Below are 25645 nucleotides of genomic sequence, written 5' to 3' on the forward strand. Positions count from 1 at the left end.
CGGTGTACATTGTCTCACTGATATCCCAGCTCCACACCAGCTTACGGTCGGCTCTCTAGGTTGTTTCACGTTTTAGACAGCCTCCTAAGCCTCATCATTTGACCACCACCGACAAATTTAGGAATAGCTATGAAATAACACTGTCGTGCCCCAGACTGTTAAGAAGGTCAAGGTTGTTATTTCAGCTCATCATGGGACTTGCTTTGAGTGGGGGGAAAAAAAAACTTTTCTTGTGGTCTCAGGATTTTGTTCAGATCATGAAACCTAGCTTAATCTGGTTTGAAATAATGTATTGTGCATTTTCCTGAAGGCGTATCTATAGGGATACGATAGCCTGGCCCAGCCTCTGTGCTGACCCTTTGTACTAAATGACCAGTTATGGAGATTACACATTTACTGTGGCTGAACATCTCCTATGTCAAATTTCAATGCTTGTTTTAATATTTGAACAAACTGTAAAAGCGTCTGCTTTTTTTTTTTTTTAATACAAACGGAAATAAAAATGTACATCTCGGTCTATGAGTATTTGATTAGATTTGCATACATAGACCAAACACTTAGCAATAGGTGGAAGGGCTGGAGCGGCCATTTGTTTTGAGCAGTCAGTAGTCTACCTGTGCACAGGTAAGGGCAACAAATGAATGTTGTTTACATTCTCATGATTGGAATTTGGTTTTGCAGTTTGTTTTTTTTCTGGCTAGGGAACATGTATATTTAATGTTGTGTGGTTTTAAAGGCCTTTTGTAAACTGCATCCAGGGCCTAGTTCTATGTCCGCTATAATGACTTGGGGGTCCACGCTGATCAATAGAGCTCAGGCTTTCATAGTTCTAAGCATGCCCACTGAGGTGTGTTCAGATTTGCATTGACTCAACACTGAATTATGTCTAGGTGGTCTTATGTTCTTGTTGAGGATGATTCTTCCTTCTGTTGTAGTGTGTCCCTTTGTAGTGTGACCTGCTCTTTGTAATATCACACAGCACTAGTTGTCCCCATTGGCCTAACTTTTCTCTAGTGGTAGGTTTAACCAACTGAACAGCACTGCTGAGCTCAGGGGTTCCAGTGCTGTTTTGTGCTGGAGACGCTGTAGGGTAAAGTCAGTTGGTTATTACTAAGGACGGGTAGGCTCCATGGCCAGCTGTGTGCTGAACATTATTGACACTCATTCCTGGTATGTCTTCAGTCCATTGATGTTGGAATGACACGTTCACAGCATGGTCCTCTCCCTCCTTAGATCACTCCACTTCATGGCCAGACTGAGTCATCTCCCCTCTCAATTTTGATTTATTTTTGGTAAAATCTTACTGGGAGATCAGTTTTGTTTAATATGTAGGTATATATGGAGTGTGCATGCGCATTTGAACAATTCTAAACGAATGAAGATCTACCAGAAGTGGCATGAACAGAACGTAGCGGTGCAGTTTTGACCGGAGAAGGGCCAGAAAAAGGAGGGGTACGAGTTTTGGTGGTGGTATGTGGAGGTTGGTTTGGTTAGTTTGGTTAGTCAGTGCTTTGAAATCCAAACTCTTCATCTAGCCCCCCCCCCTCCATAAAAAAGAAAAATGTAAAAACACAATGAACAACAATAAACCCAATAAATAAGTATAATAAATGGCAGAAATCTTGAGCTTAATCAGCTGATGGTCTTGTTCTTCTGTTCAATTTCTTGTTGTATATTTTAATATTTGCTTGGCAAGTGTCTCTGGAAAAAAAAATGGCTGCACCTCAAATGTCTTTCTTTTCTCTCTTTCTTTGTCAGGAGCTGTAAACTACAGATCAGGAATATCCCACCTCACATGCAATGGGAGGTGAGTGAGACATGCCTCTAGATCCGGTCACTCGCTACTGCCCAGGCCATGTGTCATGTTTCAGGAGGGATGTGTGTGTGTGTGTGTGTGTGTGTGTGTGTGTGCGCGCTTGTGTGTGTGCCTCCCTCTACTCCACTGGGAAGTGTCTTATACAGAATTTTTGCTCTTTCTTGAGTCTTTTAGGAATGTCACACATATGCACGCAGGCACACACACGCTGCACACATGCCACATGTAGGACTTTCACCCAGCTGAAGCTTGAACCGCAGATAAGCGTGTGTGTGTGTGCGCGTGTGCTGCATTGGTGTGTGTGTTACGTGCATGTATTTGTGTCAGGTTCATGAAGTGATTTTCATGTGCAGGGCCAGAAGCGTTGTGACCGATAATGTGTGTGCATTTATTTACAATGTGTGGAATAGCCATGTTGATATACACTTACGTTTGTGTGGGTGTGCACATCTGCCTAGTTGAAAAGTAACTGTGTGTGTGAGAACCCTCGCTCCAGTTAGTCTCTCTCCCCATCTTCCTCTTGCCCCTGCAGCTAGGGGCCTCTGGAATGTAAGCACCGCCCTCTCTTGCATTGTCCTTTGATCAGCAGAACAGGGGCCTCCCTGATTGATAGCTACGTTGACCTATCAGATGGGACTGTCTGGGTTCGGGGGGGACTCTCCTATGTCTGGGTAATCAGTTGGGGGCAGGGATTTGTGTGTGTGGGATTTGTGTGTGTGTGGCATGATGCGCGCATATATATATATATATATATATATATATATCACACACATATACTCAACACACATGTTCATATACACACACATATGTGTATTGAGTATATGTGTGTATAATATATATATATATATATATATATATATATATATATATATATATATATATATATATATATATATATATATATATATATATATATATATATATATATATATATATATATATAAAAAAAAAAAAATGTGTGTGGGGCCTTGCAGTATGGTTGCTCCTTGACCCCTGTGAGCAAAGAGGGAGGGTGTGTGTGTCTGTGTGAAAAAGCACTTCGTAAAAGCCAGAGTGGCTACCAAACTTGTATCAGTGGCCACCACCGACCGGCCCCTCTAACCTAAACCTCAGGCTAGCCACTGGTTAAGTCACCATAGCTAGCTGGATTAGCAGGCTGCGTCCGGTGGAACAGTATTGAACAGCATGCTCCAAGCGTTTGTTAGATTTTTAATTTGCCCGTCTTACTGACCTTGATGACTATATTGCAGATAACTGTGCCTTGCCAATGAGGCCATTTTTTAACAAAGGTAGAATAGTTGAGCGTAAAAAAAAAAACATATTAGACATAATTTACTGTAACATGCGATTAGAGTTAAATGTTTTTGCTAGACAAAAGGAGTATAAACAAACTGAAGTGTGTTTATTAATGTATCCTGTTTATTTTCATGGACTGTCTCATTGAAAAACTGGTCTTTTCCAAGAGATGGAGCAGGTTGGTGCTAGTTGTTCTATCCATTTGTGTTCCACCTCTAGCATTGGCCAAGCAGGACTGTACAAAACCGAGGGGGTGTGTGTGCACACACATGTAATCTTCAGAGATTGTGAGGGAACATTATTTCCCTACCCCGCCCCCAAAGCAACAGTGCTAGTTTAGATTTGTTTTCTTGTCTCCTTTCAAGTGGTTATGGTCAGATATCACTATCTGAGATTCTGGCGACGGTTCTCCTTGAGGTGTTGCAATACATTGCAAAATGCAGCAGACTCATAATCCTGATGATGGAACAGAAATTGCACTTTTGCCATCTCTGAATAGCTTAATATTTTTGAGAGATCCACCAAAGCAAGCGGTGTCCATTTGTAAATGGTGAACTTTGAGCAAATTATTTCTTTTCTCCATTTTGTAAATATTATGCACCCAGTGTTGGCGTTGAGCTGAAAATGGCCAATTCACTAAAATAAATGTACTCTCTCTGGAGATGGGTACTCAAAGAAGCCTCCAAACACTTCAGTTACATTTCTCACACCCTTGTGTTATGTAAAGTGGCCCAAATCATGCTTTATTGATGAAGACCAAGACAATGTTGTTTCTCATAACTCGGCTCATACATGTAATGTCTGAATCGTTGACTGAATACTTTGACTTGTACTTGGCAGTCCTATCCTCTAGTACTAGTATTGACAGATGCAGTGGTAATTCCCAGCTATAGTCTCTGCACTGAACCTTAAATGTTATTCTATTGCTGTAGCTGTAGTTCTGTAGGTTAAATGTTATTCTATTTCTGTAGCTGTAGTTCTGTAGGTTAAATGTTAAAATGCTTAAATATTAAAATGCTTAAATGTCAAATGCTTAAATGTTATATTGCTGCAACTGTAGCTTAAATGTTAAATACTTAAATGTTATTCTATTGCTGTAAGTCACTTTGGATAAACACATCTGTCAAATGGATAAATGTAATGTAAATGAAACTGAAAAGATTTAACTGATGACTATAAACTTAGTCTCTCTGTTTGCTTTAAAAAAATACTCATATGGACATTTCTTTTACCTTAATCTAACAGTTTGGAAGTCATTTTGATCTAATTTGTAATAGGGAGAATGGTCCTCCAAACCAGAGAATCACAAATGACTTTAAGGCAGTTGTGCAATAGCCTACTATTTGTATGAAATTGTGTTTTATTGCCTTGTCGGTTGATATGACTTCTCAGAGATTATCTTTGGTGGTTTGTAACCAAATCCACATAGACCATGTGCAGGGGGAAGGATGCAAGCCATGACTGGTATTTACGGCAGTTGTGTAAAATACAAACGCTCCACAACCGTAAGGGAGCCCAGTAGCAAACATCTGGTCAAGCAGCCTAAATAACCTGCAACAAATCTGATCCCACCAGAGTATGCACTAATATCAAAAAGCCTTTTTTAGAGATACGGCTACATGTGTGATGGGAAAGTAAGCGGTTTGCACAGGGTCACTAGTATCACAGGCCTTATAGCCAAATCTCCCCACACGGCGGCCATCTTGGTAACACACTCTGGTCAGTTATCGAGCGGCTATTTGCCTATTCAAGTGAATGGGGAGGCATACAGGAAGGGGCAGGATATGTGTAGACAATGCCATATTGCCATTACAAAGAACCCCATGTGTTTCTATGAAGGATTCTTTGAGTGCTGTCTCCTCAGAAAGTCTCTTGTAGTATGCAGCACTGGCCCTTGAGGCCAACCTATGTAGTGCATCCATCTGCCCGAGGTTGGAGGGCTGCAGGCGGTGCCAATTCACTAGGCAATAACGTCACCCATCATACATAGTGATGCGTGGAGGATGAAGTGGTCCAATTTGATCTGGAGGAGTATTTTGGCTTGATCAGTCGTCACAGAAGACGAGAGATGAGAAGGAGCCTTTTCTCCTGGCCCTGTTACCTTCTCGGGCTTAATGACCAAGGAAGGTTCTAATGCGGGATCAGCTTGGTTGGAAGGCCTTTTGATTGTTGTATTTATTTTCAAGCTGATTGCCACTAACCATTGTTGGTGCGAACATATGGGTATGATCAATCTCACCAGAGACATGATTAGAGTAGCGAACAAGACAGTCTCCAGTCCTCCGGTCTCATTTATGTTTGATCAGGAATTCTGGGGCGACCTGTTGGTTTTTCTCTTTAGCGTTTAAAAACAAGGGCTGTGGTGCACGCAGCAATGCACCACATGTGTGTTTCCGTGCCCATTGGGACCCAGGTCCAATTTCCGACCTGTGGTCATTTTGTGGTCATATCTCTGCCTCGCTTCCCGCCCCTCCCCACTTTCCTATCAACATAAAGGCAGAAAGCCCTACAGATATACAAAGACGACGGTAGAGGCTGGCGTACATGCTGACTGTCACTGACGCTGCTACCTAAGGAACCTTTTAATTGGTATTGTGTTGTGGTCAGAAGCTTAAATGGCTTGGGACAGACATGGCAATGCAGAACAAGCCCATAGAAGAAAAGTCTGCTTCGTCTCAACAGTAATTTCAGCATCATCGGTTTCAGCAGTAATTTCCGCACAATCTCTATTTGCGTTTCCACAATAATTTCAGCACAATCTCTTTGCTTTTCAGCAGTAATTTCAGCATAATCTGTTTTCAGTTTCGGCAGTGATTTCAGTATGATTCTGTACAAACACATGGGTGCTCTGCTTTTTAGCAATCACCATGGTTACAGCATTGGGTGCATTCTGGTTTCCTGCTTCGGTTTGGGCCAAAGTAACAATATAAAGTCAGTGCATTAACTGTGCATTAACTTCTGTGAACAGACCACCGTGTCGTCCATTATCCCCTTACATGAACGTCTATTACACATGGATGTCCACTATGTGAATATGAATGTCCATTAGGCCTACACATGGATGTCCACTAGGCTATGTGAATATGAAGGTCCATAAGGATGCCCATTGCATCAGTGCAGTAGGCTATCCATATTTATATCCACTGGTGCTGTGATGAATATTTATTACATATTGTGTTCACAATCATTTCTATTGTGTTTAATTTATTGCTATATATTCTATTGGTCTTTTGTAAAAAAAAATCTGTGGTGTGGGGATCGATAAAGTCTTAGGCTATCTTAATTTCTTGTTGCGCTATCAATAAATATTATCTTCATTTTAGGGGTGCAAGGGTGCGCAAAACTCATGGTTCGGTGTGTAGGCCTACCTTGTTTGTCATGGTTCGGATAATTTTCGGTAGGCCTATACTAATAAGCCTGTACAGTGCTAACCACAACAGCATTTTGAAAAGATGTCAAACTAATTATGTTAATTAAAATGACACATGGTCCGCCACTTAATATATTTGTGTGGGAACTTGAATTTGAAACATGGTCCACAAGCAAAAAGCTTACTGTTAATTATTGTTAAAGACTGCATTTAGTACATCCGGTACACCTCTGTACTGAACCCAACATCCTGTAGGCCTACCTAAACGGTTCTATACGAATCTTCGTACCTTGCACCCCTACTTCATTTGTATTCCATGGCCACACTAATAGTGTGCTGACAAAATAAGAAGGCAAACTGAGTGGGGCATTTGGTTCAATCACAGAGGAGGTTTTGCCTAGTTCCCCGAGGGTGCCGCCATACAGCCAATATGATCAGGTTATGCAAAGCTAACCGTGATGGTGGTAGCGCAGGGAGAAGGGTTGGGTGTGTGAGCTGAACAAAGGCCCCAAATCCTCTTCAATGAGTGTCTGTCTATCTGGTGAGATTATGATGTGAGCTCGTGTGTGTGTGTGTGTCTGTGTGTGCACAAATGGGCTTGTTTGTTTTTGAACAGTAGGTTCTCTCTGTTGCTGTACTTGACTCCTTTTCCACATCTCTTGTAGGTTCTGGATGGGTTGTTGGCACAATATGGCACAGTTGAAAGCTGTGAACAAGGTAAGTTCACCACACACACACACACACACACACACACACAAAACGTGTTTCCTTTAAGCTCACTCCACTCTTTTTGGTCTTTTTACAGTGAACACAGAGACAGAAACCGCTGTAGTAAATGTACGCTATGGAGCCAAGGACCAAGCTAGACAGTAAGTCCCTCTCCCCTCTCCCTCCATATGCATATTCCATAGTCAGTTTGAGTGCTTGTGGGTGGACACAAGAACCTTTCCTTTCCACATTCTCAGCAACACATAAAAGGTTTACTTGCATATGTTTTGGTGAAGGACGAACTGTTCTTGCCGAAACAACAGTATTGACGCATGTGGTGACATTTGTAGTCTGTTGAGTTGGGAAAGCGGATGTTATTTCTTTGACTAGAGCTGTGAACCTTATGCTGCTTTCGAGATGTCTCGTAAATCCGCCGCCCGAGTTGGAAAGTGTAAATTACCCAGCTTTCTTGCGGCGTTTGGGCCCATAGTTGAGATGAGATGACATGTATTTTTTTGCATATGTACTGTGTTGGTCATGTTAAAGTTATCAAATGTAATGCTCTTACCCACTAGATTACATTGCTGCTTCAATCCGGTCACTAATTCATGCATAGCACGGTTTTGCTGTGCCTGCAATACAATGTAACAATTTGTTTTCCAGCCGTTTAGCTAGAGGCTACATGTAGCACAAAACAATAACAATGACTAGCCTCCTGCTAATACCCCTCGTGGCTCGAGAGAAAGGCGTTCCTAAAGCCACTCATAGGTACATGTTGTACGGGTGAGTGTACGATGATTTACGAGACATCTCGAAAGCAGCATTATTTGCTCTTTGTTTCCCCATTGGCCCCCTGAACGTACAGCTCTCTGCTCATTCGACTGGTTTCCACACCATGGGTCAGTGTTAAAGGAACATGCCAACCTTTGGGGAAATAACCTTATTTGCTGGCGTTTAATAAGAGGACACATACGCTTTTCTGTGCCTGCCATAACCCAGTCTGACACAGTTAGCCTAGCCTAGCATAATTCACTGAAAGTGGGTTAGATTAGTTGGCTCCCCTTTAGTTATAGGAAATAGATTTGAAGCATTAGACTAGGGATCTGCTGGGATCAGTTCTGCTGGGCTTAAGCTGCTGGGGCTCAGACTGAACTGGTCTGAGGGCCAACACAGCAACTGGGAAACTGCCCATGGGAGTAGGATGGAGGAATACGTTCATCCCTCTACAGGTGTCCCTCTATTAGTGTCAACATTTAAAAAAAAAAAAAAAAAAATGCAATTTTGGAACACTCAAAGACACTTTGGAGTCTGTGATTGGCATGGACCATGGTTCTGGGGATGGATGAGCCTGTCCGGTCTGCTGGGCGGAAGACCACAGATCTGCCCTATTGCCTACTAGGTCCAAAGCCAGCTCTCTGCTGCCCTCTGCTGGAGGAATGTGTCCCTTCTGTCTTTGGGTGGAGCAGATTCTGGCCCAGAGCTGGCCCGACCTGGCCCCTTCCCTGCTAACAGTGTGTGTGTGTGGTTTTCAGGGCACTGGAGAAACTGAACGGGTTCCTGATGGAGAGCTATGCGCTGAAGGTTTCCTACATCCCTGACGAGCTGGCCACGGGTCCCGAGGGTCCAGGCCTTGGCGGTCGTAGAGGGATGGCGGCCCGTGGCACTCCCCGCTCCGGGTCCCCCTCGCTGGGCGCGCGGCCAAAGATGCAGTCGGACGTGCCGCTGAGGATGCTGGTGCCCACCCAGTTTGTGGGGGCAATCATCGGCAAGGAGGGATCCACCATCCGCAACATCACCAAACAGACACACTCAAAGTAAGACTCATATACACACGTAAACATGCACGCACACATGGTCACAGAAGTATCTATCTAAGGACCTATGCATCCTGATCAAAGCAAACATTTCAGCATTGTGTGTTTGAGAGGACTTGAAGCTGAACTCATTTGTTGTGCCATGTTGAGGTCCCTTGTCATGGCACTCTGTTTTACTTCTGTGTGAAGGCCGATGAAACGGTGCCGTTAGCTTTGACAGGAAGTGACCTCAAAGGTGTTAAAAGTCTGAATAAAAAATAACGTCTGATTAACCTGAGATCAGACAACTCGGCGTAGAAGTCCATTAATATTAATGGACCTACCTACAACGTTAATGGTAGTGCTGATGCATTTTACATTCAAGTTGAAGAATATTGTTTGTTTTTGTATATGCGTGTGTCATGTGTGTGTCAATGTGTTTGTGTTTGTAGGATTGACATCCACCGTAAGGAGAACGCGGGCGCTGCAGAGAAGCCCATCACGGTCCACTCTACTCCAGAGGGCTGCAGCTCCGCCTGCCGCAGCATCATGGAGATCATGCAGAAGGAGGCCGTGGACACCAAGTTGTGAGTCTGACAAGCTCAATCACTCTCACTCGTCACATTGTCCCTGGTTCTCTCTTCTCCTCAAACTGCTATCTCTGGCCCTCTCTCTCTCAATCACCTCCTTCTGTCTCACTCGCAGCTCTGCTGCCCTCTGTGGCCATCTAATCCCTTCTCTTTGTGCTGTCCTCTGTCTCACTGTCTTCTGTGTTTATTGCACCCTCTCAATCTCCCTCTGCTCTCTCCTCTCTGATACCCTCTCTTCTCTCTCTGGTGTTCTCTTCTCTCTCTGGTGTTCTCTTCTCTCTCTGGTGTTCTCTTCTCTCTCTTCTCTCTCTGGTGTTCTCTTCTCTCTCTGGTGTTCTCTTCTCTCTCTGGTGTTCTCTTCTCTCTCTGGTGTTCTCTTCTCTCTCTGGTGTTCTCTTCTCTCTCTGGTGTTCTCTTCTCTCTCTGGTGTTCTCTTCTCTCTCTGGTGTTCTCTTCTCTCTTCTCTCTCTGGTGTTCTCTTCTCTCTCTCTTCTCTCTCTGGTCTGTTCTCTTCTCTCTCTCTTCTCTCTCTGGTGTTCTCTTCTCTCTCTTCTCTCTCTGGTGTTCTCTTCTCTCTCTCTCTCTTTCTCTTCTCTCTCTGGTGTTCTCTTCTCTCTCTGGTGTTCTCTTCTCTCTCTTCCCTCTCTGGTGTTCTCTTCTCTCTCTTCCCTCTCTGGTGTTCTCTTCTCTCTCTTCCCTCTCTGGTGTTCTCTTCTCTCTCTGGTGTTCTCTTCTCTCTCTTCCCTCTCTTCTCTCCCTTCCCTCTCTTCTCTCTGGTGTTCTCTTCTCTCTGGTGTTCTCTTCTCTCTTCTCTCTCTGGTGTTCTCTTCTCTCTCTTCCCTCTCTTCTCTCTCCCTCTCTTCTCTCTCTTTCTCTTCTCTCTCTTCTCTCTCTCTCTGGTCTCTCTTCCTCTCTCTCTCTGGTGTTCTCTTCTCTCTCTTCTCTCTCTGGTGTTCTCTTCTCTCTCTTCTCTTCCCTCTCTTCTCTCTTCCCTCTCTGGTGTTCTCTCTTCTCTCTCTTCTCTCTTCCCTCTCTTCTCTCTCTGGTGTTCTCTTCTCTCTCCTCTCCTCTCGCTCTGATGCCCATCTCTGTATTTTTTTTTTCCCCATCACCTCAGTTTCTGACAGTCCTCTCTATAAGGCAGGATATTACAGGTTTGTGGTCAGACACTCCGAAGATGCTCTTAAATAAACTCATCAGAAAGTGAACAGCGAAATTGGCACCAGAGATGGGTGTCCTGTCCTCTTCTTGAGTCACTACCCAATTCATGCATGATTAGTGTGGGGTCCATGTCCGTCTCCGCTTCATTTGCCTTCTGGGTTCTGCGGGTCTCCAATGTCTGAAAGGATGGCAGCGGTAGTGTAGTGGCTAAGGAGCCGGGTTAGCATGCAGTTGCCAGAACAGTTGTGGGTTCAATTCTCAGCTGCCACTGTTGTGCCCTTGAGCAAGGCACTTAACTCTGGGGAGACTGGCCCTTCTAATAATTGGCATATGTAGGTTGCTTTGGGGAAAAGTGTCAGCCAAATGGAGATGTGAGTAAGTACATGTGAAGAGTTTGCTTCCAAAACGCTATATCTCCATAAAAATATGAAAAGTCATGTAATTTTAATTGTGTATTTCAGGTAATATCAATAAAATTGCAGTTGTGGTTTTTTTTTGATTGAGTAAAGATAAATCAAACAACAATACCCAACTGCAGTTCTGCTGAAATTACTTGGAAAGTAACATGTAAATGATAATTCATTAAAATGGAGGATGTAGCGTTTTGGGACCAAACTCCTCATGTGCTCCTATGTTTGTATGCCGTTTATCTGGGTTTTTATGATCCAATGAGGTGTCACTTTTTTTTTATCACTTGACTTGTGTCTGGCACATGGTAGTCTGATTTGGTCTTTATCTCTCCCTCGAGTTCCGAGGGAGAGATCTGTACTTGAGTGGTTTTTTTTTTGTAGTCTATATACAATATATTGAGTGGCTAGTTTTAAAACACAATGTATTTCTTTTGTCTTAAAGGTGCTCTAAGCGATGCCACACGTTTTTTAGGCTAAAACATTTGATGTCACTTACTGCAAACATCACGTAACCAACCGCTAGCTGTCTGTGTCCTGGATACACTGTAAAAAAACGCGATCTCCGTGGACAGCCCAGGCTCCAAAAACGGCAACAAAAACAACCTGGGCAAACCTAGCCCATAAAAACATAACAAACTGTTCCAGCAAATCACAGACGAGATGCGCGTTTAGGAGAGTTTAAATTGCACGGGAGGGAGGGGGAAGGAGGAAGTAGCGAGCTAGCTCTCTGTTTTGTTTGAAAGTCAACAGAAGCATCGCTTAGAGCACCTTTAAACTATTAACTTCAAACTCAATTCGATACTAAATTGACTTACCATACGGGGACTAGAGTCTCTGAAATTGCCAATGTGCGCCTGGAATGCCCATGTACATTGAAAATCGACAAAGAGGAGAATTCCTACATTACTTTATTCAATGCGTAAAGATAGTCATGGATTTCATGTGATTTCAATCCAATAACATTGTCGCTTTCAGCAATCATGTACTCACGACCGCTAGCTGCTGATTCTGTGATTACACTTAAAAAAAAAAACCGGTCTCTGTTGGTAGCCCAGGCTCTGAAATTTGGAAACCAACCAAAAAGTGGGGGCAGCCTAGCCTGGGTGTTCCCATGCTGCCTTGCGCGCGATTTGATTCACGCTGCTAAGGCAGCCTGGAGACCATGGAGCAAATTTTCGCCTGAGATGGGGAACCAGTCAAAAAACAGGGGAAAGCAAAGGCGATGATGAGCTATGCACAGAGCGCATTTGATAGACATCCGTGGCACCCAATAAACGGATCTGGGCATTTTTTTCAAATACGAGAAAATTAACGTTTGGTTCCCAGACCACGTCTCATTGAGAGGTGGTGGTGCTAGCCAGGCTAGGGGCAGCCTGTCCCCCAAACAAAAATGAAACCCTGCATTTCTCTGGGAATACTAAAGGTAGCCTTGGGGTGAGCTACCCCTTGGTTAAAATATAATGTAGGCCTATGTTTTTTTGCACAAAAGTGTTTGTTTTTATATTTAAAATTATCAGCAAACAAACGCGACTTCCTGCGCAATCCCTGACTTCACCTTTTAAAGTAAAAACAGTCAGCGCTGACCAGTTTTACACCCTCACTGTCTGTCCCCCAATATCAACAATGATGACTGACCCATTTGTCTGCTCCTACCAAAGTCCTCAGTTGCACCATAAAGTTTAGATTTAAAACTTTAAAATCTGTACAACTATGATCAGAATAGTTTTAAACGTTATTCAAATCTGTACAGCTGAAGTTTTAAATGGGTTTTAAGCAGTATTAACCCAGGACCTCTCTTCTCTCCTGCGCAGCACCGAGGAGATCCCTCTGAAGATCTTGGCTCATAATAATTTTGTGGGCCGTTTGATCGGCAAAGAAGGACGCAACCTGAAGAAAATTGAACAGGACACCGAGACCAAGATCACCATCTCTCCGTAATTCCAATTTTTAAAGACTTTTTAATGTGTCAATGTTTAAAGAGCTATAGGTAGAGGTGTAGGTAAAAATCAATCTGTTGGGTAATGAATTTCCAACATTGCCTGCACTCTTGCATGGATATTAAAGGATCTCATTTGTGCCTATAGTGTTTTGAGTCATGTTTACTCTCTTCATGTTTTCACACGCACCTTCAATTTGGATTGTCTGACCCTCTCTCTCAGTCTGCAGGACCTGACGCTGTACAACCCTGAGAGGACCATCACTGTGAAAGGATCTATCGAGGCCTGTGCCCAGGCCGAGCAGGAAGTGATGAAGAAGATCCGAGAGGCATACGACAACGACATTGCTGCTATGAACGTAAGCTGAGCTCTACACTGCCCTCTAGTGGAGCGGCCCCACTCCTGCGTCAGCCCTGACGGTGTTTAAAGCACAGGGTGCAGCACTTGTCAATCAAAACTGTCAGACTGTGTAAATGGTCTCACCTGATCTACACCCCACCCCCCCACCCCCCTTGTGGTCTCTTTCAAGCACAAACTCATGCGGTGTAGTGTACTGGCTTTCCTACTGTCAAGTGCTGGCACTCTAAGCTGAGTCCTGGTCTTAAGTGTGTGTAATTACAGTCTATGGTAAAGTATCTGTGTGTGTGTGAGTGTGAGCTAACATGAGGCCTAGATCTCACCTGGCTCTCTGGCGCTCGCTCTCTTGCGCTCTCTTTCTGTAGTTACAGTCGAACCTGATCCCTGGACTGAACTTGAATGCCCTGGGGCTGTTCCCCGGCGGCGCGTCTGGAGGAGTGAGCCCCTCCATGGTGTCGGCGCCCCCTGCTGGACCTCAGGGAGCCTACCCCTCGTTCGGGGTAAGTAGCCAGAGTCCTGTGTGTGTGTGTGTGTGCTATGTGTATTGTAAAGGTCACAGTAAAAACAGCTGTCCTTCATCTTTTCTGTTGAAATTCTAGCATGTAGTCTGTGGATAGCACCTAGGTGTCTGTGGGCCTGTTCATAACGATCTTGCCTCCTGAGCAGATGCCTCCTCCCTCAACTGCTGAGGAGTTGAAGAGGGCCTTGCTTGCGCTTGCACCATCTTCCTTCTTCCCTCCTCTACCTCCTTCTCCACCTCCATCTCTTCCCTCCCCTACCCTCTCTTCCCTTCTCTATCTCCTTCCTCTCCACCTTCCTCTCTTCTCTCCTCCTCTTCCCTCTCTCCTTTCCTCTACCTCCTTCTCCACTTCCCTCTCCTCTTCCCTCTCTTCCTTCCTCTACATCCTTCTCCACCTCCTTCTCTTCTCTACCTCCATCTCTTCCCTCCTGTACCTATTCTTTCTACCACTTCCTCTTCCCACCATTCTTGACTAGTACTTACAATGTAGGCACTCCTGTCTTCTAGTACTAGTATTGTCGGTGTGGTAATTCCTAGCTAAGGTCTCCTTTGCACTGTAGCTTAAATGTTATTCTATTGCTGTAAGTGAATACATGTAAAGCTGGTCTATTGGACCCTCCCTCTGTAGCTTGTAGCTACAGGTGCTCATGTGTTGCAAGTGTAACTGAAATGATTTCATTTCACTGGACTGATGGTATCAAAACTGGTATCAACATTGAGTCTTTAGACTAATTGACCTAGGCCAAGCCTAAAAGCATCATTAAAGCTGCCGATCTCAACAACACTGTCTGACACAGCCACGTTTAAAGGCCATCAATTCACGTCTCGTGATTGTGATCTGCTTCTTCATTCCGAGGTCATTTATGGTTCATGTGTGGGTTTGGGAAAGGTATTGGGAGAACAGAACCTGGTGCTTGGAATGTTCATGATATGTAGATGCGGCAGCACTCATTTCAGCAGGTGCCGGATACTAAAAGATGCAGAAGGAAAATAACCGCACGCCGTCTTTTATGCCCCCAATGGTCATTTCATTGTACAATGTTTCGACCACTCTGGTCTTCGTCAATCACATCCTCAGCTCTTGAGGAGTGGTTCCACAGAGCAGGGGGGGCAAGAGTAGGGCTGCTCTGGCCATAGTTGCCCCAGTAAAGCACCTTTTCAATCAAGAATCCCCAACCTGCTACCATCCAAACTCGCTGGCCATCTTTTGCTCTCTCTCTCTCTCTCTCTCTCTCTCGCTCAAACACACACGCACACTAAGTCTGGTGTGTAGGTAGGTGTGTGTGCACGCGCTCCCTCTGGTACGGTGTGTGTGGGAGAGTACAAGTCCTTTCTGAGTAATGTTTGTGTGTGTGTATGTTGGTCCTGTTTAAGTCTTTGTGTGTGCGTGCTCTAGTTTGTGTGTGTGTTTGGTATTCATGTGTCAGTCTCATTGTATATGTTAATGTGTGTGTGTGTGTGTGTGCCCGCTCTCTCATGTTGGTCTTTTCTAAGTCTCATGTATAAGTGTGTGTGTGTGTGTGTGTGTGTGTGTTCTCTCTCTAGTACGGTGTATGTGGTAGTGAGGCTGCTCCTTGGCCATTTCCAGCAAGCAGTCCCTCCCTGTCTGTAAGTCCCGCCCCTGCGACTAAAGCACTGCACGATTGGTTGCTGCTCGCCTGTCAGACAATTGGGTTTGGGGCTGCTGGCTTTTCATTGGCAGGGGACCAGAGCTCTGAAGCCACTCCTATTGCATAGGTTCTGCTCACACATGTAACACGGCTCTCCTAGTAATGGAGCCACTGCAATGCAGTCTAATGCTGGACATGGTGTGTGTGTGTGTGTTGAATGGTGGGCACAGTATGATTTAGTTTGTTGTTGGGCATCCAGGCTGCTAGTAGTAGTAGTAGTAGTTAGTATTACTATTGTTGATAGTAGTAGTATGTTTGTGTGATTTTGTTTGCCAAACCTGGTATATATGAAGCTTGTATGAAGCTTGTTGCAGTATATCGTGTGTGTGTGTGTGTGTGTGTGTGAGTACAGCTTAGATGTGCATGCAGCTGCTCTTCAGTATGAATAATTGTGTTCATCCTATAACTAATCATCTGTGTGTGTGTGAATTTGCATATTTACTGTTTCGCTCTCTCTGCAGGGTCAGCCAGAAACTGAGACTGTGTATCTGTTCATCCCTGCCCTGGCGGTCGGCGCCATCATCGGGAAACAGGGTCAGCACATTAAGCAACTGAGTCGCTTCGCCGGCGCGTCAATCAAGGTGAGTGACAGCCAGGTGCCGACACACCAGTTCTTACTGCACTGCAGAAATGGCCCTCCAAATAGAAGACAAATGATTACAAATCTAAGCTTTGGCTGCCAGTGCACTAGGCAACCTTTTTTTGCTTGATAAGGTTGTCCATTAAATTAGGTCAAAATGATCTTACTGAGAAAGCATAAGGTAAGTTTCTTTATACTAAAAACAATACCAACTTGATATTTGATCTCAATATTAGGGTCAAAAATCTAGTTGGTCTTGATTTTGGTAGATATATATCCTATGCTATTTATTTAAACTAGAGTGGTTGGCATTTCTCTGTGGACTCTCCAAGCAGGATTGTTGCCCTGTGATGCTCTGGTTGCCATGGCTGTGTGTAGTGGCCTCGATCTCTGAAGCAAAGAAGGGGAGCTCCTAAAAGATACAGGGGCCCCAACTCTGAATAGTGGGCTGGGATGATTCCCTACAATTGTGGGATATTTGGTTGTTTGGGTGGTGGTAGCGTAAAGGCCTCGGAGCTAGGCTAGTATACAGTAGACAGAGTTGTGGGTTCAATTCCCGGCTGCCACTGTTGTGCCCTTGAGCAATGCACTTACCGGTAACCTTAAGTCTAGGACACTAGCCCTTGTAGTAATTTACATTTACTTTGGATAAAAGCATCAGTCAAATGAAAGAATAAGTAACTATTGCTGGAGATTTTTTATTGTATTAGGGCCCCACATTATTATTTGGCCCCTGCGGGTCTCATCTCCAATAAGGAGTCTGCTGTCTGATTAGAACTCGGCTCCTTTTGTCCATCAGAAATAATCCACCTACCGCTAAGTCTCTCTGGATGAAAGTGTCTGCCAAATAAATAAGCTCGCTCCTTTGTCCGTCAGATTGCCCCAGCTGATGGTGTGGAAGCCAAGCAGAGGATGGTCATAATCACTGGCCCACCAGAGGCCCAGTTTAAGGTAATAGCTCTGACCTTACACTCTCTACTGTCTGATATGTGTGTGGCCAAAAGCTTTTGTTTTTGTTTGTCTCAAGGAGCCAAGTCTTTTGAAAGATGTGTAGCAAACTAGATAAATAAGCTTTGTTTGTAAAAAAACAGCATCTTTAATGTCCCAGGGGAATAATCGTCTTCACACATCACTCCATATTCCAAAGCCTAGAATGTGGGCACAGCAGCACATATAACATACAGTACGGTGCAAAAGTCTCAGGTACCATACATGTTTTGTTTCAGCAATGCTATAAAGACCATATTGTTTATTTCTCAATTTCTTATTTAGAATATGTCCAGAGAACACAGGAAATATGTACACAGTAGGTAATTTAAACACACAAAAAATTTAGTTTTTGTTCTGATACCAGGTCAATTTCAGTCTCAAGCTAGCATTAGATTTGTTGTTTTAGCAGTGTTCTAATGACCAATCACCCAAGGGGGAAGCTCTTGATGGAGCGGTCATTCCCCACCAAGGCCACTGAAGGGCATGCCTGGTCTTCCAGAAGCTGCTGGTAGATACAGCTATGATGGTGGGTCTCGATCAGCTGCTGACTTGACCGTGGCTCACCCTAAAACTGACCCAGCGGTGTCGAGAGCATTTTGGTAATTTTCACACTGCAACAACAACCAATCAAATGGATGCAAAACACTAGAGCCTGAAGCAGGCATGCACATTTTGTTTTGTTTTTTATATTCCATCCATCTTCTGGTTGAATTCTAATAAAGACAATGAGAAATAAACATATATGGTCATCATAATATTGCTGAAACAACAAATCTAATGGGTGCCTAACACTACAGTACTGTATTCCACACCCCACCCAATACAAACACATGACATCAGAGTACACAAATAGTCACATCATTGGAACACAAATAACAGATGGGGTGACTGGGGCATCAGAGACTGCATTATCCCCCCCAACACACACACACAGACGCACGCACGCATGCCTGCGCTGGACAACACCGCTGCTGCTCCTGGGAAACTGCCCCACTGTGCAGCTGCAGCCCCTTACAGCTATTGCACAGTGTTCACTGAGAGAACCCACTTTTCTAAAGCAGAGGCATCAATATGAGTCCAAACAGGTGTCCGCATGTGTTGTGTCCTGTCCACCTGCTCTCCAGCCTTAAGTGTGTGTGGGCAGCAGTGGCTCAGGAGGTAGTCGTTGTCCAGCTACTGGAAAGCTGCTGGATTGAGCCCAACTCTTCCCGACCCTGTTGAGGTGTCCCTGAGCCCCAAACTGTTCCCAATGTGCAGGTTGGCGCCTCGTATGGCAGCCCCCGCCATCGTTGTATGAGTGTGCCTGTGAAGGGCTGAATGTGAGGCATGACATTATAGAGCTCTTGGAGTGCTCAGAAGAGTGGAAAAGCGCTATATAAATGCACTCCATCATTTACCTTTTTTGTGTGTGTTAGGCTCAGGGCCGTATCTTTGGGAAGCTGAAGGAGGAGAACTTCTTTGGGCCGAAGGAGGAGGTGAAGCTGGAGGCCCACATCAAAGTCCCGTCTTCAGCTGCTGGACGGGTCATTGGAAAAGGAGGCAAAACCGTACGTTACTTACACACACTCACCGGGTCACGCACACGCGGCAATAGCATACGTTACTCACACATACAGTACTTGCACCTATCAACTGACATGCACATTTGTCATATGTGATGAAACCCATAGTACTGTCTACTGTTATACAGGTACAGATACAGATCAGCTCCTTCATACACATACATATACAAGTGCTGAGTGGCTGAGTGATTTGAATCTGTACCTGTCCCTCAGGTGAATGAGCTGCAAAACCTGTCGAGCGCTGAGGTGGTGGTGCCACGGGACCAGACGCCAGATGAGAATGACCAGGTCGTCGTCAAGATCTCGGGCCACTTCTACGCCAGCCAGGTGAGCCCCATAGAGTATCATGCTCTTATGTTCTTTTTTTTTCATTTCATTATCTCTTTTTCGTTCATTATCTCTTATGTATTACTGTATGATCTATTTTGTACACCCTCCACTAGTAGCAGTATTGACCATGACTTGTTCATAGTAACTTCGTTCAACTGCAGAAGAAGCACGCAAAGGCTGCTACCAGATAATTTCAAAAGCTTCCAGAGGTTACGGACTGAACTAGCCTACGCAGTTTGAAGTATGACGTTGTTTGAAACCGAACACTAAAAGGCTTAGGTGGGATGAAGTGTAGCGAAGTGTTGTGATCTATTTCAGCTAAGCATTCAAAACTGAATATTATATTTATAAAAAATGTGCAGTGAGCAGAATTTAAGCATGGCTGCATGTAACATTTCAAAATGACATTGACATAAACTTCATGATGGAGAAGACGAACCGTTTTGTGGAATGATGAATCATATATAATTTGGGACTCCAGAACAGTCTCTGGGAGCCTGTAATGACATCACGGACTGCCACTCGTTGTCTGCAGCTGGTATTGCTTTGCATGTGTGGCATTCTGAAACGTCCTTAAATTTGGGACCATTATCGCTCATTTCAATTTGTGACCTTGCAGTCAGAATTGTCGATTGTTTATTCCAAGTCTAATGACAGTCCAAAGTAGCTGTCCTGGGTTTTTCGAAGTGTCTGTTTAGTCTATTGCACATTATTTTTCACATTGTTTTGAATAGCCACTGCAGCCTACCCATGTCCGTTGACGTGTTGCAAAATCCGCAGAATCATTGTATGCAAGCAAACCGCATAAAAAGGCATGATAATTGACATAATAATCATTCAAACCTCTTGTGTGTTTCATAACACAACACTGCTGTTTTCCCTGCAATGTGAACCCTGCTTTAAAGGGAATTACTCATGTCATTCTCATTGATTTAATGGATGTTACGCTCAAAACACACCCATGACTGATTTAAGAAACATAGGAACGACCCAGCTCACAAAATTATGCCATTAAAGGAACACGCCACCCAATGTCAGTAGTAATATATGTTCTTACCTTAAGTATGACTCAACTCGTGAAAGTTAAGGTAAGAACATATATTACTACTGATATTGGGTGGTGTGTTCCTTTAAATGAGAGAATGTGGACTGGAACTTTAAACTTTAAACTTTGTGCCTCTGACCAGACGTTTCAGATCGCCAAGATGGGGGCCCTATGGCGCAAGTGAATGGCACAGTATCTATTAATAGGCAATGTTGATGACTCAATGTGACATTATTTTGAAACAAGTGTTTTTTTTTTTTTTTTTTTTTTTGTTTTTTTTCCCCTCCATTTCCTGAAAAGTAACGATTTTGGTTAGACAACCATTGTCAAATTGAACGCATGCACGTACACAACTGACCATTACACCTGTACATTTCATAGAAGAGACAGATTAAAGTAGTGTTTAACTCTGTGTGTGTGCGCGCAGGTGGCCCAGCGCCGTATCCAGGAGATCCTCTCTCAGGTGAGGCGACAGCAGGAACCGAAGCCCGCCCCCTCTGGCCCTTCATTGGCCAGGAGGAAATGAGGCTGCTTGGTCACCTGGGAGACACGGTGCTGATTGGATAGGACATGATGACACGCCCACCCCGGTAACCTGGCCCCGCCCACCTGCCTTGGGGTCCGCCCACGCCGTGAGGATGTCCACCTCAACACGACTGTGTAGACTTTCCTTTTCCTTTTTTAAGATCTCCAGAGAGAGACGAGAAGGGAAGTCTCCTCCTCTGTCTGTGTGCTTTCTCGCACATCCTCCCCACAAACGTTTCCGTTTCTTTTGCCAAGGACGTTTACTTTAAGGAAACTCTGTTTTTGCAAATCTGTAATTGTTTCATGAAGTGATCCTCTAGTTGAGGCTGAAGATGTCACTCACATGATGTTGGGCGGAGACTGGGTGTGGCCTAAAGGGACTGGGCGGGGTTTAAATGTATGGATAGTGGCATTTTATAAATTTGGATGCATTTTTATATATATATATATATCTAATAGGAGGGTGGAAACCTGGCCACTGTCGACTGAGGGAGTGTTGATATGGGTTGGCCAGGAAACCAAGTTAATATGCATTTTACTCATCTACCTCAGGCGCTAGAACCTCAGAGAAAAAAAATATCTATATAAATATATATATATGAAAAATGATCCTTTCTTATTTTTATTTTGCTTTGTGGTATTTTGTATACTTTATAAAGCTAATAGTTCTTGAACATTTTTATTTTTTTAAGAAAAAAAAACTAAATGAAAATGGTCAGCCACCAACTTGATGGTTCTCGACTGCCGCGGTTTCCCCAGATGCACGCGCCTCATGAAATGACCTTGACATGACCTTGTAAATAGAACTGTGTGTGTGCATCTGGCGTTGACCGGAGCGTTGGCCTCTGCTGTTGGTGGTCGAGTCGATGGGAGTATTAAAAAGAATCACCTCAACACCACCTGAAGAATCGCCATCTGAAAATGTCACCCATCTCTCAATCCAGTAGAGCTGCAGAGTTAACCACCTTTTCACACGGCAGGCATGCTGTTTCATTTCGGTTATTTAGTTCGGTTTTCATTTTTTTTTTGTTTTGTTCTTCTGATGAATTGAATTCTTCTCAGCTGCTTCACTAACTTCACACTGCGTGTTTTCGAGGCGTCGCGGGAACTCTAGAAGGGGTGCCACTGCGCGCATGTCGATGGTCAGACTCCCCTCTTTCGACCCCGACGCCATTTTGTTTCCCCTTGCTTCGAGCAGGGCCTCTGACACACATAGCATTGAGGGTTAAGGACCTTCAGTGGTCTCTTGTTTGGGCCAGGGGCACTTTTCGAAGTGGGCTGCAGAAAGAAATCTACTGCTTTATAAATAAATGGCACAGGTTTTCAGAGTTTTGTGACTAGTCACTGCATGGTTAAGGGTTAGGGACACACACACACACACAACGCACAACACACACACACACACACACAGTGGAAATATGTAGTGGTTTTGCTGTTCATGTTGAGTAGACACAAGATACAACCAGCATCCATAGAGTAACTGGACAAGGACGAGGCAAATGTTTCCACCGACTTTTTTGTTTTGTTTTTCCTTTTCTGAAGATGCCTGAAAGGGCTGGAATATTCAAATTGATAAATGCTTAATAAAAGTGAAATCAACCTTTCTTCTTTTTTCATGTGGAATGTAAGTATATGATTTGATTGTGGTAAAGAGCTTGCGTGTCATGCTTCCTCTAAAGGAAGAACACTTTCTACCTCAGCTGAACGGGTACTGGGCGTGGCGGTGGTGGGTGTTTGCCCCGCCCCTCCACACCCCCCGAGGGTCCCGCGCGCGCGATGCCATACCTCACGTCCCCTCGCCAACGCTTTACACCCTGCAGATTGGCACCGCGTCACGTCACACCACGCGACGCCAGGGAGGGCACAAGTGACATATTTTTTTTTCCTTTTTTTTTGTTCATGTCGCCATTTTGATCTACCTCTTCATAGACAAGTGTTTTGAATTGGAGGCATTTCTGTTAGATTCTAGGGTATGACTGACCCATTCCTTCTGGCAAAATTCAGTGAATCATGTAACAATGCTTAGTTTTCAAGACTGCTTTTTGCCTACATTGTGTTATCTACCAATTGATTGAAAAATGTAAAAAAAAAATAATAACTTGCTTTTCTTTCTGCTTTTCTTCCATTTTGGTGCTGTGGCTTCTGTGTAGATTAACAGATTTTTTTTTTTTCTTGGATAGGTCAGATAATTTTTTGGATTCAGTAAATGAGAAATCTACTGCTTTATAAAAAAAAAAAAAACAAGATCTGTATTTGTGTTCTGATTTTGAGTTCTTTTTTTCCCCTTTTGTCAAATGGATGCTCTAGCGCTGTTGATTTGCCTGGCTGGTGTCCACCCTGTTTTTCTTTAGCTGTGTTGTGTGGTATGATGCGTACCAGATAGATGTCATATGGGTTCCCAATCTGGAATGGTTTTTGGACTTTTGTTTTTTTCTTTTTTTTTTTTTTTTTTTTTTTGTTTTTGAAGGTAAAAAAAGCAATCTGATTTCAGCATGATGTCCTTTTCCCTCACAGCGCTTGTGCCACCACACCCACACAGACTCCATCTGTCAAAATGCCTCTCAGATAAATAAAGAAAATAAGTCAAGTTGGCTCCTAACTGCTGTCTAGCCTCTTCTTTTTTTCACTCACTCTCACCCTAACACTGTCTGGCTTCTGCTTTCCCACTTGACCAAGGGACAAGAGTGGTAGCACTCCCACTCAGTCACACACACACACTCCTACTTGGCAAAAGGACAAGAGTGGTAACACACACACACACCCATCTAGTCCATCATGGCTGGCAACACGCACTTCTCAACACACTCTGTGGCTTCTGTCTGGGGAATGCAGATGGATGGACAAGGATGGTGTTGGTTGACATACTCCAATGCTAGTGCTTTATGAAAGCCATTCAGTTTGATTGCTGCCTCCCATAAATGGTCTTTGAGATGACCGGTAGTCCTGGAGACCACATTATGCCCTTAACTGTAGGCCCAAAGGTGCCTAAAGGCCAACGCGTCTGGCGTGTCGAGTGACGCCAAAGTTTATAAAACTGTTACTTTTAACGGAGCAAAACCCACCGACGCCAAAGTTGGGAAAATTGTTCTCTCATCTTTTGATTCCATAGGCATGAATGTTGTGGCCAGTGGACAATAATGTACTGGAGATAAAATCATCCTCACTGGTCTCTTACATAGATTATTCTGTCTTATTTGGTTTAGAATCTTTATTAGGATAACTACAGTGCAAAAACATTCAAGAAATACAAATTGGGGAAAAAGTTTTTTAATTAGTGTATGCATCAATATTTCAATAATATTTTAAACTTTTTGTAAAGAGGCTAAAATAAAAGTGGTGCATGCACAGGAGCTTGACATGAGGGAGAGAGAGAGACGTCTCGTGTGCTGGCAGTTACAAATCAGACAAACTAAAACAAATTCACTTCCAAATGACTTCCTTCACACCAACACAGTATTTAGTGCTGTTAGCATCTATGGAAAAACAAGCTTTTTCAGTATTTAAGAGAAAAGAAAAACATTCACCCTCTGCTGGTTTGCTTCTTGGAGAAGAGTGTGTTTGGGTAAGGCTAATGCTGACCTAATATTCTCTTGGGTGGTCAGCAGTGTCACACACACACACACACTTGGTTTGGGTTCAGACACCAACCACAGAACAATACAAGAATGCACTTTTAGTCTTCCATACCCAGGGTTTTCCTGAGTTTTCAGGATCATAAGCAAAGTCTGACTACTAGTATTGTCTTGTACTCATGCTAGTAAGCTGTATTAAATATGCCGGCAAGCTAATTCTGTCCTATTTAAGAACAGCTTAACATAGTATCTAAAACACATTCATATACATTGTGCCCATTGTGTATGCTATCCAGTTAAAGCAGTATTGTTTTGAGTTACACTTATATTATTGACAACAGTTAGACTATGTCTGTCCATTGAATACTCTTCAGAACAACTAAGCAAATTGGATGTTCATATCAGAAAGGTGTCATGCAGAAATAGTACACTCAGTGAAATGTGTAATGTTGTCATATGATATCATACCCATAATGCATCACTGACAGGAAGGAGCTTTTGCTAGTGGAACAGTTCAAAGTATAGCAGGCCCCCCTGGCACATATAGTGCAACAGTCAGTCAGAGCAAGTATTTGTTATTTATTTAATACATGATTCGCCCAAGTGCTTCAATACAATATTACTTACTCAAGTGAAAACCAGCAAGTGTGTTTCATTGTATCCTAACTCACTGCTGCTGAGTATATGCCATGTACTGCTCAGTAGGCAACCTCTGCCATACACTCTCATCCCTCTCCCATTTGCTGTTCCCGCGTGTGGTTTACAGGGGGCGCCTGTCTGTCAACAGGCGACTCCGTTCCTCATTGGTTGGGAAGAGGGCTGCCTTCAGCCTCTCCATGTGACCTCCGACCCTTGGGGGTTCTCCCGCATCCTCCACCAGGGATCGCCGCACAGGCCGGTACACCTTGTAGCGCCTGGGACAGGAAGACGGCAACAGAGGAGGGTCAGTTCATCAGGCAAAGTATACAGGTATACAGAATAGTACAATTTTAGTACACTTCAGTACAAATGTCCACTGGAATGACTCATTTGCTCCACATCTATCCCACAGTCCTCAGCTGTCCAGACTCCCAGCATGCCTCTGCGTTGTTGAATGAACTCACTTGTACACCATGAATGCGATGAAGGCAAAGATGGCCACCAGAACGGCACTGCTGGACAGAACCACCTCAGCGGCGCGGGAGGACTTGGACACTACAGGACGAGAAACACACTTACAAAGGAGTCCAGATAAGATAAGATAAAATAATCCCTTAATTGTCCTCACCATGTCTAATAAGAAATTTGCATCATTAAAGCAGCAAAAGTGATAGCAAGTATAGAATTTATGAGCACAACATGTACCTGTACATGCACATGCACAACAACAACAACAGACAACAACATCAGCAAGGTGGCCACTACTGCGATATC

General features: G+C 43.9%; 2 protein-coding genes across 5 annotated transcripts in view; one reads left to right on the forward strand and one right to left on the reverse strand.

Moving 5' to 3' along the window:
- The window catches only part of igf2bp3 (insulin-like growth factor 2 mRNA binding protein 3), a 29439-nt gene extending 6180 nt beyond the window's left edge, over positions 1-23259 (forward strand). For 2 of the 4 annotated variants that reach the window (XM_048230339.1, XM_048230342.1), the window contains 14 exons: positions 1759-1807; positions 7148-7199; positions 7288-7351; positions 8723-9004; positions 9436-9570; positions 12956-13078; positions 13304-13439; positions 13804-13938; positions 15504-15566; positions 16090-16209; positions 17085-17159; positions 18614-18745; positions 18974-19087; positions 20563-23259. In XM_048230339.1, coding sequence (XP_048086296.1) covers positions 1759-1807; positions 7148-7199; positions 7288-7351; positions 8723-9004; positions 9436-9570; positions 12956-13078; positions 13304-13439; positions 13804-13938; positions 15504-15566; positions 16090-16209; positions 17085-17159; positions 18614-18745; positions 18974-19087; positions 20563-20661 — 1579 coding nt within the window. In that variant the 3' untranslated portion in view covers positions 20662-23259. The remainder of the gene's footprint in view (positions 1-1758; positions 1808-7147; positions 7200-7287; positions 7352-8722; positions 9005-9435; positions 9571-12955; positions 13079-13303; positions 13440-13803; positions 13939-15503; positions 15567-16089; positions 16210-17084; positions 17160-18613; positions 18746-18973; positions 19088-20562) is intronic. The other 2 variants (XM_048230340.1, XM_048230341.1) reach the window with 2 other exon arrangements.
- Positions 23260-24899: 1640 nt separating this feature from the next.
- gpnmb (glycoprotein (transmembrane) nmb) overlaps positions 24900-25645 on the reverse strand; it is an 8293-nt gene continuing 7547 nt past the window's right edge. The window contains exons 11-12 of the mRNA XM_048229859.1: positions 25336-25426; positions 24900-25146 (exon numbers count right to left, since the gene is read on the reverse strand). Of these exons, the coding sequence (XP_048085816.1) occupies positions 24993-25146; positions 25336-25426 (245 nt within the window). The 3' untranslated portion in view covers positions 24900-24992. The remainder of the gene's footprint in view (positions 25147-25335; positions 25427-25645) is intronic.

The sequence above is a fragment of the Alosa alosa genome, chromosome 20, assembly GCF_017589495.1.
Source record: "Alosa alosa isolate M-15738 ecotype Scorff River chromosome 20, AALO_Geno_1.1, whole genome shotgun sequence".
Taxonomy (NCBI): Eukaryota; Metazoa; Chordata; class Actinopteri; order Clupeiformes; family Clupeidae; genus Alosa; species Alosa alosa.